This window comes from Hyla sarda, chromosome 2 (genome assembly GCF_029499605.1).
Source record: "Hyla sarda isolate aHylSar1 chromosome 2, aHylSar1.hap1, whole genome shotgun sequence".
Lineage (NCBI taxonomy): Eukaryota > Metazoa > Chordata > Amphibia > Anura > Hylidae > Hyla > Hyla sarda.
This window is the reverse complement of record NC_079190.1, coordinates 397659497-397678721: the sequence shown is the minus strand read 5'-3', so window position 1 is coordinate 397678721 and position 19225 is coordinate 397659497. Positions and strand designations below refer to the sequence as shown.

At 44.6% G+C, this 19225-nt stretch overlaps 2 protein-coding genes across 8 annotated transcripts in view; one reads left to right on the top strand and one right to left on the bottom strand.

Moving 5' to 3' along the window:
- VTN (vitronectin) overlaps positions 1-18074 on the top strand; it is a 96413-nt gene extending 78339 nt beyond the window's left edge. For all 6 annotated transcript variants that reach the window (XM_056558739.1, XM_056558735.1, XM_056558734.1 and 3 more), the window contains 2 exons: positions 4601-4909; positions 17749-18074. In XM_056558739.1, the coding sequence (XP_056414714.1) occupies positions 4601-4909; positions 17749-17873 (434 nt within the window). In that variant the 3' untranslated portion in view covers positions 17874-18074. The remainder of the gene's footprint in view (positions 1-4600; positions 4910-17748) is intronic.
- The window catches only part of SARM1 (sterile alpha and TIR motif containing 1), a 184226-nt gene that overhangs the window by 147789 nt on the left and 17212 nt on the right, over positions 1-19225 (bottom strand). For both annotated transcript variants that reach the window (XM_056558731.1, XM_056558733.1), the window contains exon 3: positions 17760-17847. The gene's annotated coding sequence lies outside the window, so the exon portion shown is untranslated. The remainder of the gene's footprint in view (positions 1-17759; positions 17848-19225) is intronic.

Sequence of the window (19225 nt, the reverse complement as noted above, 5' to 3'; positions counted from 1 at the left end):
CCCTTCTGCTTCCCACCATGCATCTGAGGAAAGGTCACATGACCTGAAACGCGTCATGCTTGGCGCTGATTCTTGGAATTTTAAATGTTTGTCTTATTGAAGTCTCTCCATGTCGATGATTTTACGTGGTTCCAATAAAGGTGAAGTTTCATAATCGCTGGCATCTACCTGCTTTCTTCGTAGATTTGTAAATTACTTCTATTTAAAAAATCCAGTACTTCCAGTACTTATCAGCTGCTTTATGCTTCACAGGAAATTGAGTTGTTCTTTTCTATCTGACCACATTGCTCTCTGCTGACACCTGTCCATGTCAGGAACTGTCCAGGGCAGTAGGAAATCCCCATAGCAAACCTCTGCTGCTCTGGGCAGTTCCTGACCTGGACATAGGTGTCAGCAGAGAGCACTGTGGACAGACAGAAAAGAAATTCAAAAATAACTTTCTCTGTAGTAAACAGCATCTGATAAGTACTGGAAGGATTACAATTTTTTAATAGAAGCAATCTACTGTACAAATCTGATTAACTTTCAGGCACCAGTTGATTTTAAATAAATTGTTGTCTACCGTAAAGCCCTATTCCAATGAAAACCGCACCTATTTTCCATTTTACCCCAAAAAGCATAAAAAAGTCCAAAATTTTTGTCACATCACATTCCAAAAGGTATTAATAAAAAGCGATTGAAAAGTCACATATACGCAAGAACTGGTACTGATAAAAACTAAATATCGCAGCATAAAAATGAACCCTCATACAGCCCCGTATGCGGATAAATGAGAAAGTCTTAGGTGTTCAAAATTGGCCAATTTTAAACATACTGATTTTGTTAAAAAAGTTAGTTTTTTTTAGTAAATAGTACAATAATAGAAAAGAATCTAAACATAGGTATAATTTTAATTGTATTGACCCCAAAACAAAGAAAGCATGTCCTTTTTACCATAAAGTATACAGTGTGAAAAAACCTTCCAGAATTTACAAAAAAGCGCTTTTTTTTTTTTTTTTTGTCTCCCCACACAAATATTTTTTGGGTTTTGCCATACATTTTATGGTAAAATGAGTGATGTCATTACAAAAAGGACGATTGGTGGCACAAAAATTAAGTCCTCATATGGGTCTGTGGATGGAAATATAAGAGTTATGTCCCTAAAGGGGTACTCCCTCCCTAGACATCTTATCCCCTATCCTTTGGATAGGGGATAAGATGTCTGATATCGGGGGTCCTGCCGCTGGGGACCCCCACAGTATTGCATGCGGCACCCACCTGTTTTTTGTTCGGAAGCGCTGGAGGGTCCGCACAAAAAACAGGTGGGTGCCGCATGCAATACTGCGGGGGTCCCCAGCAGCAGGACCCCCGAGATCAGACATCTTATCCCCTATCCTTTGGTTAGGGGATAAGATGTTTAGGGTGGGAGTACCCCTTTAAGGGGTTAAGGTGTTAATTTACAGTTTTGTACATAGTAATCTATTTTGACCATGTCACATAATGTCCGTTTGATGTTATAAAAAATTTCATAAAAAATTATTGTACAGACTAAGGCAATGGAGCTCTCCAGATTTTAATGATAGAAGCATCCATTAAATGTTTCTTCACAGGTTATACTATGTGCCAACCTATTTACTTACGGTAGGATCTTCCCCACTGTTTCTTATGTTTGGTAAAAAAAAAAAGTTCTATGCCATTGCATAGCAGGAGGGCAAACACGCAATTCTAGGGTTTTGTATATATTTTTTTGCTTTTACGCCATTTACCATAGGTGGTTAAACATGTTATATTTTAATAGTTTGGACAATTACGCATGCGGTGATACCTAATATGTGTTTTTTATTATGTGTAAATGTTTTTATATGGAAAATGGGAAAAGGGGGGTGATAAATTATTATTTTTTTAAACCTTTATTAAACTTTTTTTTTTTTTTACACTTTATTGGTCCCTTAGGGGACTTTTAGGATAAATCAGATTAATTCTGTCAGGCTCTATCAAATGCAGAGCCAAAACCAGGACTGAAGGAGAGGTAAGCCCTCCGGCAGTCCACCCAACTAGACCACCAGGGATGGTTTAAAGCTCCCAATAGACGCTAGCTGCAACTATTGCTGCATGCCGGCTATTAGCAGTGGCTCCCAGCTACAGGAAAAGTCTGGGGGCCACTGGGTATGGAGCGGGCTTTAGTCAGGAACCCGCTCCATACACCCTGAGCGGCACCATGATGGACTAGGTCTGTCATGGGTCGCAAAGGGGTCAAAAATCTTTTCCATTTTAGAGCTGGCCATGGGTGTCCTAGTACCGGAGTGGATCCTGTCAGGCAAATATTGCTTTAGGTGCCTGCGCTGGTTGCTCAGGTGATGCTTTAATATTAATTGTAGTCTTTGCCTGTTAATTTATATTGTTTTGCACCGTATCTTTAAGAAATGTACAGAATTGGAGGCCCCTAGCTAGGTCATATATAGTGTAGGCGAGAGGAGCTATTCAGTTAGTTCAGAGTCTGAGTGCAGAGCTCAGTGTGAGCTGTAGTGTGGAGAGGAGTCAGCAGTAGTGTAAGGTGATTCAAGGGAAACCTAAAGAAAATCTTCAAGCTAGTGCCACGCCATTTTGCAAGAGTCAGAAATTCCTAGCTGTGAGCACAAGAGTCGGTGTGCAAGCTGGCCACACAGTGCTAGTTCATACCCTGGCAGTGTAGTGTTAATTTGACACTATAAGAACCCTGGTCAGTGTGGGAGGTCTCAAAACTAATTCTAAAGTCCCAAGCCTGCAACAAGTAAAGCCAAGTGGGTGTAAAATACTACAAGTCACAGCAAGTCTACAGGGCTCCTAAGGGTTACTCTGCATCTCCTCTACTCTAATCTGAGCTGTGAGAATTGTAACATCTTCTCCTGCCTCAGTAAAGACAGTTATCCGTAACATGATATTGGTGTAGTTTTTACCCCGTGCCTGGTCCAGAAGAAGCTGTCGTATCCTCGAACGGTGTAGGTTAAAGGTGCCCTGGCATCACAAAGAGATACATCTAACCATCCCGAGTCACGTACCATAGTCTGTCCAGTTACACTCTGTGTTTGGCACCTCTGTGCTGTATTATGTATATACCCCCCCCCCCCTGTGCGTTTAAGCAAAACTTTCTGTGATGGGTTTCTGTCATTTTTAATCACTGATTTTGTTAAATGTATCAATCTAAATGTATAATATTTAGCATACTGTGCTTCCTAGACTGGACCTGGTCTGTACATTTATTCAGCCTCAGGATATAAATAAAAATGTTTCCATTTCCTGAGAGTGAACAAACATTTTGAAAAGGTGTATAAAATTTAAATACAAAACATTTTAGAAAATTGAATAACTTTTCATTATGTGATTAAAGAAGATGTCCAGTGGTAAGAAATGTATCCCCTATCTGCAGGGGGTCCGACCGCTGGGATCCCCACGATTTCCAATACGGGGCCCTGGCTCTGCTCAAGGAAGTGACGTTCTGCACCCAGCAAGTCAGCTGGTGGAAACACGCCCCCTCCATTCATTTCTATAGGAGAGGCGGAGACACAGCATTCGCGTTTCTCCTCCTCTCCCAAAGAGATGAATAGAGGGAGCGTGTTTCCAACAGCTGACTTGCTGGGTATGAAACTCGCTCTAGCAGAGCCGAGGCCGAGTGGGGGCCGCGTAAGGGAGATCGCAGGGAGTCCCAGCGGATAGGGGATACATTTCTTACTGCTGGACATCTTCTTTAAAGGAGTTCTCGAGGGATTTTTTAACTATACATGCCCCAAATGCCAACATTTAAAACACAAACTGGACTTATCTACCGCCTCCGGTATCGGGCTCCTGTTCTTTGCAGCTTACCTCTTACTGCTTCTTATGGTCAGAGTGTAACACTGTAACTTAGCTAATCACCAACCACAGCAATTTCCCACCTTGGCCAGTAACAGGCTGAGTTACAGTGTGATGTATTAGGCCCTGGCCCCAGTCTTCTTCTTCTCCTGGTGCCAGTGATCAATACGCTACACTGCCGCTCAGCCTTTCATGGGACATCGCTGCGGCCAGTGTGACACGTTGACCTAAAAAAACAGGAAAAGGATCACTGCAGGGAACATGATTGCAATACTGGAGGCACTGAGGGGCATAAGGTAAATCCAGTTTGTTTTTTAAATGCAGGCATTTTGAGCAAGTTTAAAAAAAACTTCTATCCCGGAGAACTCCTTTTAAGCTTAACCATATTATTTTTGTTTTATCTTAAGCTGCCCATACACTTAAGTCAAAACTCAGCTGAACGCTCTGACTTTGGCAGGTTTGGCCAACTCCCTTATAGGGAGAATTTTTTTTTTTGCGTGGGTGGTGGGGGGGATGGGTTTAAATCAAAATCAAAATTTACCAGCTGTTTATTTGACAAATTATTATTGCTCATTATTTTTATTTATCATTATTATTCTTTGTTACAAATAACACACAATATTAGTGTGACATCAACCTTACACATTCTAAAATAAGTTTAAAAAAATCACATTATTCATATGCTGGATATGATGGATATTCTGAAGTTACAGTGTTTTGTTGTTATTTGTTTATGTTGTTATTCTTTTTATTTAAATAACAGTAATTCATATTTAAATCATATTTATTCCAGACAGCTATGAAGTTCATCGCTCTATAAGCAGAGACTGGAAAGGTGTTCCAAATGGAATTGATGCTGTGCTGCTGAGCAGATTATACGTGCCTAAAAAGAAAAAAACTGCTTTACGACGTAGTAAGAGGCGAAAGAACAATAAAAGAAAGAACCGCAAGAGAAAACCAAGCTGGAGTGATGGATTTGACATACTAGATGACCTTTTTGGCTACAATTATGATTATGATGACGAGTATGATCCCGATTGGGTTCCTCCTGAAAGTCCTCCAAAATGCCAGCCAGTGCAAAGTGTTTACTTCTTTAAAAAAGGTGTGTAGATCTTAAACCGTGAGGCAAGTTTAATAGTAAGGGTGAAGCCCCATGGTATGGTAATGTTGTGGATTGTCCACAGCCAAAAATCTGCAGCATTTTTTAACCTGTCCAGGGCCAAGGGCGTACAGGTACGCCCCTCGGACCCTGGTACTTAAAGGGGTACTCCACTGGAAAACATTTTATTTTAAATCAACTGGTGCCAGAAAGTTAAACAGATTTGTAAGTTACTTCTATTAAAAAATCCCAATCCTTTCCGTACTTATCAGATGCTGTATAATACACAGGAAGTTATTTTCTTTTAGAATTTCCTTTCTGTTTGACCACAGTGCTCTCTGCTGACACCTCTGTCCATGTCCGGAACTGTCCAGAGCAGGAGAAAATGCCCATAGCATATCTATGCTGCTCTGGACAGTTCCTGACACAGACAGAGGTGTCAGCAGAGAGCACTTGTGGTCAGGCAGAAAGGAAATTAGAAAAGAAAAGAACTTAGCCAGAACTTAGCTAGGACCCACGGCTAATGCTGGGCACCGCCGATCGGGCCAATGCCCAGCATTAACTCTTTAGACATTGATCGCTGCATGTAAAATGAAAGTGAAACTATCCCGGAAGCTCAGCAATGCGATGTCCCTATCAGCTTATCAGACGGCGAGAGGGTCCTCACCTGCCTCTTCTGTCGTCCGTTTGGCGATCTGCTGCTCCAAGCCTGCTCAGCAGCAGGCTAGAGCAGCAGAGCGCTGAGAACACTGATCAGTGCTATGCTATAGCATAGCATTGATCAGTATATGCAATCAGAAGATTGCATCTTGTAGCTGAAAAAAAACAAAGTGTAATTTTTTTTTTTATAAAAGTGAATTAACCCCTTCCCTATTAAAAGTTTAAATCACCCCCCTTTTCCCATTTTTAAATAAAATAATGTAATAAAAAAAAAAAATATTAAAATATAAGGTTAGCTAAACTGAACGGTCAGTGGCGTACACGTAAAAAAGTATTAAAGTCCAATATTGTGCATTTTTGGTCACTTCATATGCCATAAAAACTAATAAAAAACGATCAAAAAGTCCCATCAAAACAGAAATGGTACCAATAAAAACTACAGACAACTGCACAAAAAATTAGCTCTCACATAGCCCCTTATGTGGAAAAATAAAAAAGGAATAGGGGTCAGAAGATCGCAATTTTTAAACATACTAATATTAGTGCATGTAGTTAGGATTTAAATAAATCAGTAGTAAAATAAAATAAAACCTACATAAATTGGGTATCCCTGTAACCGTATGGACCTACAGAATAAAGATAAGGTGTCATTTTTACCAAAAATTGTACTGTGTAGAAATGAAAGCCCCCAAAAGTTACAAAATGGCGTTTTTTTTTTTTTTTTTTTAAATTTCACCCCACAAGTATATATATTTTTTTGTTTAGCGGTAGATATTGTTATTAACCCCTTAAGGACTCAGGGTTTTTCCGTTTTTGCACTTTCGTTTTTTCCTCCTTACCTTTTAAAAATCATAACCCTTTCAATTTTCCACCTAAAAATCCATATTATGGCTTATTTTTTGCGTCGCCAATTCTACTTTGCAGTGACATTAGTCATTTTACCCAAAAATGCACGGCGAAACGGAAAACAAAATCATTGTGCGACAAAATCGAAAAAAAACCCCCATTTTGTAACTTTTGGGGGCTTCCGTTTCTACGCAGTGCATATTTCGGTAAAAATTACACCTTATCATTATTCTGTAGGTCCATACGGTTAAAATGATACCCTACTTATATAGGTTTGATTTTGTCGCACTTCTGGAAAAAATCATAACTACATGCAGGAAAATGTATACGTTTAAAAATGTCATCTTCTGACCCCTATAACTTTTTTATTTTTCCACGTACGGGGCGGTATGAGGACTCATTTTTTGCGCCGTGATCTGAAGTTTTTATCGGTATGATTTTTGTTTTGATCGGACTTTTTGATCACTTTTTATTCATTTTTTAATGGTATAAAAAGTGACCAAAATACGCTTTTTTGGACTTTGGAATTTTTTTGCGCGTACGCCATTGACCGTACGGCTTAATTAATGATATATTTTTATAGTTCGGACATTTACGCACGCGGAGATACCACATATGTTTATTTTTTATTTTTTTTACACTGTTTTATTTTTTTTATGGGAAAAGGGGGGTGATTCAAACTTTTATTAGGGAAGAGGTTAAATGACCTTTATTAACACTTTTTTTTTACATTTTTTTTGCAGTGTTATAGGTCCCATAGGGACCTATAACACTGCACACACTGATCTCCTATGCTGATCACTGGCGTGTATTAACACGCCTGTGATCAGCATTATCGGCGCTTGACTGCTCCTGCCTGGATCTCAAGCACGGAGCAGTCATTCGTCGATCAGACACTGAGGAGGCAGGTAAGGGCCCTCCCGGTGTCCGATCAGCTGTTCGGGACGCCGCGATTTCACCGCGGTGGTCCCGAACAGCCCGACTGAGCAGCCGGGTCACTTTGAGTTTCACTTTAGAAGCGGCGGTCAGCTTTGACCGCCGCTTCTAAAGGGTTAATACCGCACATCGCCGCGATCGGCGATGTGTGGTATTAGCCGCGGGTCCCGGCCGTTGATTAGCGCCGGGACCGACGCGATATGATGCGGGATCGCGGCGCGATCCCGCTTCATATCGGGGGAGCCGGCGCAGGACGTAAATATACGTCCTGCGTCGTTAAGGGGTTAAATGATTGATGTCATCACAAAGTACAATTGGTGGTGCAAAAAACAAGCCCTTAAATGGGTCTGTAGGTGCAAAATTGAAAGCGGTATGATTTTTAATATCTAACCAATCAAGTTTATTGTGGCAAAATAGTAGCAGAACAGTATGACAAAAATACCGGACGCAGCCCAGAGCACAATGTAGATTAGGGATATATAAGAACAATAAGACAACAGCAGGTCAGGCATATAAAAAAGGACACCATAACTAGGGTAGATTCAAGGCATCCAACCAGGAAAGCAAAAAACACTGAGGTGAGGTCAATAAATGGATAGAGACTAACGAATATCTGGACAGTAGGGTGATATCAGCCAGGGATCCCAGACCACAGTAAAACGTTCCATAGAGTCATCCCTCAATGCATTAAGCTTCTCGTATAGCATGACCACATTGACCCTAGCTGTTACTCTGTCTAAGAACAGGGAGGTTTGCTTCCAGTTGTTGACAATATGAATTCGGGCAGCCAAGAACACAAAATAAACCAGTTTGAAAATCACATAGGGCATTTTAGGGGGACGAGCACTGAGAAGGTAGAATGTAGGTTTAAGAGGACAAGTATGATGTGTAACCTCCCTCAACATAGTCAAGCCAGAGGTCCAGAAAGTACGAACTATGGGGCAGTTCCACCAAGTGTGATGCATGGTGCCTAAGTAGCCACATGTCCTAAAGCAATAGGGGAACGTGGAGGGGAAAGCAGCGAGGAGAAGTGTGGGCACATAATATGTCCTGTGTAGGATTTTCAGAGACACCTCCATCAAGGAAACCTGTGAGCTGCCCTTACTAAGATTCTTGCAACACTCTTGCCACTGTAATGGGTAAAGCTTGGTGCGAAAGTCAGATTCCCATTGTAACATGAAGGGTAATTTACAATCAGGTGGCAGGGAATTAAAGAAGCAATAGAGAATGGAGAGGAGGCCCTGGCGTTCAGAGGAGTAGAGAGCCAAGGATTCATAACGGGACAGGGAAACATCCCAGGAAAAGGAGGTCAAGGAGGAAAACACTTGACATGCTCTAAGACGTTCCGAACCCAGAGGAGCGAAACGTTGTGAGAAAACCTCCACTGCCAATGACCGCTTGTTAGAAACAGAATCATAAAGTCTATATAATTTATGAGACTGCCACCAAGAAAAAAGGCGGTGGTTCAGTCCTGGTAAGAAGAGAGGTTTATAATACAGCAGAGTGAGAGGGGAGGCTCTGGACTAGAGGGTAAATTTGAACCGGATCATTCGCCATAAAGAAAGAGAATAAAGGGTGAGTAGTGCAGAGGAGGGGACCAGGTGAGTAATAGGTGGAAGGGACCAGAAAAGAGCAGAAGGAGAATGAGGGGATAGCAAAGCAGATTCAAGGCAAACCCAAAGAGGGGTGCAAGAAGAAGCATGAAATAAGGTAAGTTGAGAAAGCCGGACAGCATAATAATATTTAGAGAAGTTGGGGACGTAGAGGCCACCTAGGCGTTTGTGAAAATGCATGATTTTACAGGGAATGCATGCAGGTCTATGTCTCCAAATAAATTGAAGACAGATAATATAAAAAAAAAGCAGAGATGCAAGACGCAGCAATGTGCGGTTACCCTTGGCAACAGGAGTAAATGGAGGACTTTAACAGTTCTGCTCACCTTGCGGTGTTGCACTGTGAGTACAACACCATGAAGCACTTATCGCCAAGGCAGTGGGCAGATATCCTCGTGTAGAGACCCAGGAGTGCTGCCGGCACCACTCCATCCTGGAAGACTCCTGGACGGTCTGGAACGTGGAAAGCAAGAGACCGCAAACTGTGGTATTAGAAAGGGTGTACTCAGGGCTCTTCCTCGGTCGGTAGAATGCTCCCCTCTGTCACAGAGAGATGGAGTCGGTGGTATAGTCCAAAAGAACTTCTTTTATTCCATAGAGCAATAAAACATTAAAACGACAGGTACCAATGGATGACACGTTTCGAGGGGAGGGACCCCCTCTTCATCAGATCATGTCAGGTCAGGTCCTGCCCCTCGAAACACGTCATCCATTGGTACCTGTCGTTTTAATGTTTTATTGCTCTATGGAATAAAAGAAGTTCTTTTGGACTATACCACTGACTCCATCTCTCTGTGACAGAGTGGAGCATTCTACTGACCGAGGAAGAGCACTGAGTACACCCTTTCTAATACCGCAGTTTGCGATCTCTTGCTTTCCACTCTCCAAATAAATTGGAAGACATCTCGCTGAAGGGACTTAAGGTCTTAGGAGGGGACTGGGATAGGGTGGGTACAAAAGAGATATGAAAGATGCAGTTATACCACCATCATGACCACGTGGACCTGGCCCACCCAGAAAAGATGAGGGAAGTCCCATTTGTGGAGATCAGCACGAATAAACCTAAAAAGTTTAGGGTAGTTGGCGGAGTACAGAGATGGAATAGAGGGGGTAAGAGCAATCTCTAGGTAGGAAAGCTTAGAGGTAGAGGGTGGGAACCAAAGTTAAAGTTGATCAATTTCTGAGTATAGGCAGGGTCCCCACAATAGAGGGTTTCCGACTTTGAGTTGTTGACCCTCAGCACCGACTTAGACGGAAAACAAGTTTGGGAGAGAAACCAAGTTTGGGAGAGAAACCAATGGTTTTGTCAAGGTTAACAGCAGGTCGTCGACAAAGAGGCTAAGTTGATATTAAGTCTGACAGATGAGAGGACCTGTAACATCCGGACAGTACTGAAGGAGGGTCGCCAGGGGTTCCATCGCTAAAGCAAAAAGTGCTGGGGAAAGTGGACATCCCTGGCGAGTCACCAGGGATATTTGGATTTGTAGTGGGTTATCAGTAGGGAGCTTCAAGTATGCCGAGGGCTGAGAGTGCAACAAGCGAAGCAGATGGACAAAATGGGCCGAAAAAAAACATGCCAGATAGGACACCAAAGAGATAAGACCAAGAAACGCTGTTGAAAGCCTTCTCTATAACAAGGGCTAAAACCATAAGGGATGGAGGAGGTGGTACACCAATGCATAACATCCAGCACTTTCTGGACATTGTCCGGTGCCTGATGACCAGGGATGAACCCCACCTGGTCGGCATGTATAAGACGGGGGAGAAGAGAATGGAGTCTACGTGCTAGAATAGAGGTGAGAATCTTGGTGTCAAGATTAATGAGGGAAATGGGTCTATAGTTAGCAACTAATTGGAGGTCCTTGTTAGGTTTGGGTTTAACAATAATGAGGGCATCTAAATATTCAGTGGGTAGAGAAGGGGCAGAGAAAAGACGGTTACACAATGTCGTGAGATGGGGTAAGAGAAGGGGTGTGAACTTTTTATAGTATTGGGCTGACATCCCATCCAGGCCCAGAGCTTTACCCAGCTTAAGGCGAGAAAGGGTGGAGGAGACCTCATCAGTAGTAACAGGTGCATTAAGAACATCACACTCAGAGGGAGAGAGGGAAGAGAAATAGAGTAAAGGAAAGAGGCAAGACGAGCAGAGAAATCAGGCGAATGAGCCGATTCAGTATAAAGGCGGGAGTAGAATGCCGTATATATACAGTGCGGATGAGAGGAGCACAAACTCGGTTGCAGCTGGACCCAATGCACTCAGTTAATAGTATGCTTGTCACGATTCGGCTTCCAGGTAGTGGATCCTCTGTGTCAGCGAGGGATTGGCGTGGACCGTGCTAGTGGACCGGTTCTAAGAGGCTACTGGTATTCACCAGAGCCCGCCGCAAAGCGGGATGGTCTTGCTGCGGCAGTAGCAACCAGGTCGTATCCACTAGCAACGGCTCTACCTCGCTGACTGCTGAGAAGGCGTGGGACAGAAGGACTAGGCAGAGGCAAGGTCAGACGTAGCAGAAGGTCGGGGGCAGGCGGCAAGGTTCGTAGTCAGGATGGGTAGCAGAAGTTCAGGTACACAGGCTTTGGACACACTAAACGCTTTCACTGGCACAAGGCAACAAGATCCGGCAAGGGAGTGCATGGGAGGAGGTCAGATAAAGGCAGGGAGCAGGTGGAAGCCAATTAAGCTAATTGGGCCAGGCACCAATCATTGGTGCACTGGCCCTTTAAGTCTCAGAGAGCTGGCGCGCGCGCGCCCTAGAGAGCGGAGCCGCGCGCGCCAGCACATGACAGCAGGGGACCGGGACGGGTAAGTGACCTGGGATGCGATTCGCGAGCGGGCGCGTCCCGCTGTGCGAATCGCATCCCCAACGGCCAAGACAGTGCAGCGCTCCCGGTCAGCGGGACTGACCGGGGCGCTGCAGGGAGAAAGACGCCGTGAGCGCTCCGGGGAGGAGCGGGGACCCGGAGCGCTAGGCGTAACAGTACCCCCCCCCTTAGGTCTCCCCTTCTCTTTGTCCGGTAACTGCCTCCCCTGGGATGAGGACACCGGGAAAGAATGGAGGGTTTCCTCAACGGCAGGCAGTACAGCAGGAGTGGGAATGGGGAGGGAGGGCAGAGGGCGAGGCCTGGCACGGGGCAGTGTGACACCAGGACGGGGGCCATGGGGAGGCACAGAGGCTTGCCTGACGGGACTGGGAGGGGGGGAGAGGCACTTCCTGTGGCAGGCAGAGTCCCAGTTCCTGATCTCCCCGGTGGTCCAATCAATGGTGGGGGAATGAAGCCGGAGCCAAGGCAGACCGAGGAGGACCTCAGAGGTACAGTTGGGGAGAATGAAGAACTCAATCCTCTCAAGGTGGGGTCCAATAGACATGAGGAGGGGCTCTGTGCGGTAACGCACGGTGCAGTCCAATCTGGCTCCGTTGACCGCGGAAATGTAGAGCGGCTTGACGAGACGGGTCACCGGGATGCTGAATTTATTAACAAACGACTCCAAAATAAAATTTCCAGAGGCACCGGAGTCCAAGCAGGCCACAGCTGAGAGGGAGGAGTTGGCTGAAGAAGAAATCCGCACGGGTACCGTGAGACGTGGAGGAGCAGACTTGGAACCAAGAGACGCCACACCCACGTGAGCTGGGTGCGTGCGTGCGTTTCCCAGGCGTGGAGGACGGATAGGGCAATCCACCAAGAAATGCTCGGTACTGGCACAGTAAAGACAGAGATTTTCTTCTCTACGGCGATTCCTCTCTTCCTGGGTCAGGCGAGACCGATCCACTTGCATGGCCTCCTCGGCGGGAGGCCCAGGCGAAGACTGCAAAGGATGCTGTGGGAGAGGTGCCCAGAGATCTAAGTCTTTTTCCTGGCGGAGCTCTTGGTGTCGCTCAGAAAAACGCATGTCAATGCGGGTAGCCAAATGGATGAGTTCTTGGAGGTTGGCAGGAATCTCTCGTGCGGCCAGCACATCCTTGATGCGACTGGATAGGCCTTTTTTAAAGGTCGCGCAGAGAGCCTCATTATTCCAGGATAGTTCAGAAGCAAAAGTACGGAATTGTATGGCGTACTCGCCAACGGAAGAATTACCCTGGACCAGGTTCAACAGGGCAGTCTCGGCAGAAGAAGCTCGGGCTGGCTCCTCGAAGACACTCCGGAGTTCAGCGAAGAAGGCCTGGACTGTGGCTGTGGCAGGATCATTGCGGTCCCAGAGCGGTGTGGCCCAAGACAAGGCCTTTCCTGAAAGAAGGCTTACTACGAACGCCACCTTAGACCGTTCTGAAGGAAACAAGTCCGACAACATCTCCATATGCAGGGAACACTGAGACAAAAATCCACGGCAGAGTTTAGAGTCCCCATCAAATTTGTCCGGCAGGGACAAGCGGAGGTTAGGAGCGGCCACTCGCTGCGGAGGAGGTGCAGGAGCTGGCGGAGGAGATGGTTGCTGCTGTAGCAGAGGCAGAAGTTGCTGTAACATGGCGGTCAACTGCGACAGCTGCTGTCCTTGTTGGGCAATCTGCTGCGATTGCTGAGCGACCACCGTGGGAAGATCAGCGAGACTTGGCAGCGGCACCTCAGCGGGATCCATGGCCGGATCTACTGTCACGATTCGGCTTCCAGGTAGTGGATCCTCTGTGTCAGCGAGGGATTGGCGTGGACCGTGCTAGTGGACCGGTTCTAAGAGGCTACTGGTATTCACCAGAGCCCGCCGCAAAGCGGGATGGTCTTGCTGCGGCAGTAGCAACCAGGTCGTATCCACTAGCAACGGCTCTACCTCGCTGACTGCTGAGAAGGCGTGGGACAGAAGGACTAGGCAGAGGCAAGGTCAGACGTAGCAGAAGGTCGGGGGCAGGCGGCAAGGTTCGTAGTCAGGATGGGTAGCAGAAGTTCAGGTACACAGGCTTTGGACACACTAAACGCTTTCACTGGCACAAGGCAACAAGATCCGGCAAGGGAGTGCATGGGAGGAGGTCAGATAAAGGCAGGGAGCAGGTGGAAGCCAATTAAGCTAATTGGGCCAGGCACCAATCATTGGTGCACTGGCACTTTAAGTCTCAGAGAGCTGGCGCGCGCGCGCCCTAGAGAGCGGAGCCGCGCGCGCCAGCACATGACAGCAGGGGACCGGGACGGGTAAGTGACCTGGGATGCGATTCGCGAGCGGGCGCGTCCCGCTGTGCGAATCGCATCCCCAACGGCCAAGACAGTGCAGCGCTCCCGGTCAGCGGGACTGACCGGGGCGCTGCAGGGAGAAAGACGCCGTGAGCGCTCCGGGGAGGAGCGGGGACCCGGAGCGCTAGGCGTAACAATGCTATTGTTTTAGCTGTCTAGCCAGGAGTTTATCAGGTTTATAAGTCGCCTTAGTCCTCTCCACTCTATAGTCCTCTCCACTCAGCGAATAGCCCTCTCCACTCTATGAGACAAAACAGCATCCAGCTGCAGCCGGGTGTCCTGCAGAGCCTTAAAAAGATAAAGAGAAGGGGCCCTCTGGTGACCAATAGACAATCTAGTGAGTTTATGTTCCAATGTGGCTAAGTGTTTGTCACGGTCCTTTTTGAGACCGGAGGCGAGAGCAATAATACGCCCCCTAATATTGGCCTTGTAGGCAAACCACACCCAAGCTGGATTGCTATAAGCGGTATGATTTTTAGAAGGAGATGAGGAAAAAACGAAAGTGCAAAAACAAAAATTGGCCTGTCCTTAACCCCTTAACAACCACGGACGTAAATGTACGTCCTGGTTTGGCAGTACTTAGTGCACTAGGACGTACATTTACGTCCTGTGCATGACCGCGAGCATCGGAGCGGTGCTCGTGTCTCGTGGCTGATCACGCGGATGTCCGCCATTAACCCCTCAGTACAGATCACTGCGTCTGCGGCAATGCGCAAGTTAACATGGATGATCGGATCGCCCGCATCGCTGCAAAGGTAATCCGATCATCTGTAATGGCGGACGGAGGTCCCCTCACCTGCCTCCGTCCGTCTTCCGGCGTCTCCTGCTCTGGTCTGAGATCGAGCAGACCAGAGCAGAAGATAGCCGATAATACTGATCAGTGCTATGTCCTATACATAGCACTGAACAGTATTAGCAATCAAACGATTGCTATAGATAGTCCCCTATGGGAACATAAAAAGTGTAAAATAAAAGTTGAAAAATTTAAAAATAAAAAGTTTCAAAAAAAAGTGAAAAATCCCCTCCCCCAATAAAAATTTTAATTGTCAGTTTTTCCCATTTTACCACCAAAAAGCGTAAAAAATTTTTTCATAAACATATTTGGTATTGCTGCATGCGTAAATGTCTGAACTATCCAAATATAATGTTATTGATCCTGTACGGTGAACGGCGTAAACTAAATAAAAAAAAAGTCCAAAAATGCAACTTTTTTGTCCCATTTTATTCCCAAAAAATGTTATAAAAAATTATCTAAAAGTTTTATATAGGCAATAAAAAGTACAGATGACGGTGCAAAAAATAAGCCCTCATACTGCCCTATATACGGAAGAATGAAAAAGTTATAGGTGGTCAAAAAAAGGCGATTTTAGATTACTGATTTTGTACAAAAAGTTTTAGATTTTTTTTAAAGCGGTTCTAAAATATAAAAGTATCTAGTCATGGGTATCATTTTAATTGTCTTGACCCACAGAATAAAGAACACATGTCATTTTTACCGTAAAGTGTACAGTGTGAAAACGACACCCTCCAAAATGTGCTAAATTGTGGTTTTCATTTAAATTCCCTCCCTAAAAATTTTTTGGGTGGGTTTGCTGTACATTTTATGGTAAAATGAGAGGTTTCATTACAAAGTACAATTGGTCACACAAAAAAACAAGCCCTTATATGGGTCTGTAGATGGAAATATAAAAGAGTTATGGATTTTAGAAGGCGAGGAGGAAAAAACGAAAACGCTAAAATAAAATTGGCCTGGTCCTTAAGGTTAAAATGGTCTTGGTCCTTAACCCCTTAAGGACGCAGCCCTTTTTCGCAATTATGACCACCGTCACTTTACGAATTATTAACGTGAAAACGCTTTTACCGAATATTCTGATTCTGAGATTGTTTTTTCGTGACATATTCTACTTTATTTGGTGGTAAATTTTCGGCATTAATTGCATCCTTTTTTGGTGAAAAATCCCAAAATTTCATGAAAATTTTGAAAATTTAGCATTTTTCTAATTTTGAAGCTCTCTAATTGTAAGGAAAATGGATATTCCAAATAAATTTTATTTTTCTTCACAAACACAATATATCCACTTTATGTTGGCATCATAAAATGGACATACTTTTGCTTTTTGAAAAAATTAGAGGGCTGCAAAGTAGAGCAGCAATTTTCAAAAATGTCATGAAAATTGCTAAATCTGAAGGGACAGATGTTACAGAACTACAACTCCCAGCATGCCTGGACAGTCGAGGCATGCTGAGAGTTGTAGTTTGGCAACATCTGGAGGGCTACTGTTTGGGCACCACTGTAACAGTGGTCTCCAAACTGTGACCCTCCAGATGTTGCAAAACTACAACTCCCAGCACGCCCAGACAGCCTTTGGCTGTCTGGGCATGCTGGGAGTTGCAGTTTGGCCCCCCTAGTGGTTGCCACAGTAAAGATTGATTTACTTTCACTTTCAATTCCCCCCCACTGTCGATTCCCTACCTGATCATGATCCAGCAGGCTCCAGTGAAGATCCCAGGTCCCCAGGCATCTTCTCCTGCAGGTACGGCCTCCATCTTCTTCCCAGAGCCCCTTGACATCCAGGGGCGGGCAGAACTCCGTTCTGACTAATGCCAGGGGATAGGAGTAGATCGCAGCTTTGCGACCTCACTCCTATCCTTTAGGCTGATCGGGGCTGTTGCTGACAGCTCCGATCAGCCCTATTTTCCGGGTGATCGGGTCACCAGAGACCCGATCAGCCCGGAATTGGAGAAAATCGCATGTCTGAATTGACATGCGATTTTCTCCGATCGCCGACATGGGGGGGTCTCAGGACCCCCCTGGGCGATGTGCCAGGGTGCCTGCTGAATGATTTCAGCAGGCATCCGGCTCCGGTCCCCAACCGGCTAGCGGTGGGGACCGGATTTCCCACGGGCGTATGGATACGCCCTCTGTCCTTAAGGACTCGGAATGCAGGGCGTATCCATACGCCCTGTGTCCTGAAGAAGTTAAGGGGTTAAAGGGGTATTCTGCTGGAAAACATTTTATTTATTATTATTTTTTTTTTATCAACTGGTGCCAGAAAGTTAAACAGAATTGTAAATCACTTCTATTAAAAAATCTTAATCATTTTAATACTTATAAGCTTCTGTATGCTCCACAGGAAGTTATTTTCTTTTTAAATTTCCTTTCTGTCTGACCACAGTGCTCTCTGCTGACACCTCTGTCCATTTTAGGAACTGTCCAGAGTAGGAGCAAATCCCCATAGCAAACCTATCCTGCTCTGGACAGTTCCTGAAATGGACAGAGGTGTCAGCAGAGAGCACTGTGGTCAGACAGAAAGGAAATTTAAAAAGAAAAGAACTTCCTATGGAGTGACCCCTCTTTGGACTCCTGTTCACCCACACTATAACCCTGTGTCTTGGGTTCAGTGTGGGTGAACAGGCTGACAGTTTTCATTTAATAGCCCTATAGATTAACAATAGTTCTGTAGCTCTGTCTTATGGACTGCAAAAAAAATATGTAATACTGACGCAAAATACACTTGCGTTAAAGAGAATTAATGGGAAAATGCCTCACTCCCACTCATACCTTTTCTGACCACACTAATTTTTAATACTCTGAACTAATGTCATGATATCTTTTTTTTTTTATCCCAACAGATAAATATTACCGCGTAAACCTCCAGACAAAGCGCGTGGACCGTGTCTCTCCTCGATACCCAAGATCCATTGCAGAATACTGGTTGGGGTGCAAATCTTCTAAGGAGAAGAAGACAAGAGGATAATATTTTCTATAGTGATATTTTCTATAAAACAAGAATAACATGCAATTATTTCTGGAATTTTACATATTGTATTTCTATCATAGACAGAACTTTAGGTCTCAAATAAGCCACAGGTGTTTGTGAAGATAGGATGTAATGTATGTGATATTTTAAGGCCAATAAAAGCATGAACCTTCCATCTCCAAGCATATTAAAGGATCAACCAGATGAATTGTTCACTTGTATTTCTAGTGACTGTTAGATCTGGATGTTGCAGGAAAAAGATCTCTGGGCTCTTTTATTAAGCACTGTAAGGCAATTTTTTGGTGTACAAAAGTTAAACATTTTTGCTCAGAGGCTGGTTTTGAGCAAAAATTCGAATTTTTTTCAATTCTGTGTCATTCATGTCAATTTCATAAAATGTGGCCTAATGGGCCTGACAGATTTACATTTAATTTATGCCAGTTATTAGCATAAATTATGACTGAAACATTCTCCAGTTTGCAGCTGGCCTTAATGTTGGTGCACAGTCAGCTTTGAATAACACACAGTTGGCTGAGACAATGTATTAAGCAATGTCCATGATTTTAAAAGACCCATCAGGGTAGTAACTCACGGCTAGAAGCTCGTTTCAGAGATTTTCAAGACTTTTATTTCATAACTTCATTTCAATCTTCTTACAAAGTGGAGCAAAGCTGATAACGGACAAATCGGAGCCAAGATCTTCCATCTGCTCGGCACCTTGGACGTGATGGCGTCTCGGGGGGCGTGCCCCCTTGGTCACGCATGACCAAGGTGGCACGCCCCCAAAATGCCGTCGCGACTAAGGTGTCGAGCAGATGGAAGATCATGGCTCCGATTTGTCCGTTATCAGCTTTGCTCCACTTTGTAAGAAGATTGAAATGAAGTTATGAAATAAAAGTCTTGAAAATCTCTGAAACGAGCTTCTAGCCGTGAGTTACTACCCTGATGGGTCTTTTAAAATCATGGACATTGCTTAATACATTGTCTCAGCCAACTGTGTGTTATTCAACCTTGGTCTAAAGGGAGGAGTGGCGGTCCCTTGTGGGATACTGCACAATACTGTGTGAATTCAGGCAGACTTTGCTACGTGTGTTTTAGGTGCACAGTCAGCCACAGATGCAGCAAATTTATTATGAGGCTGGGGCGTTTTAATAAATTTGGCATCTTACTCCAGTTCCATATAAAATTCCAATCTTAACAAATTTCAATAACAACGAACACTGAGCAGGATAATGGTTGAACTAGCGTGTTTGATCTGTTACCTTCTGGTCCTTAAAAGGGAACTCCTGTGGAAACAATTGGAAAACAAATGTTTTCAAATCAACTGGTGCCAGAAAGTTAAACAGCTT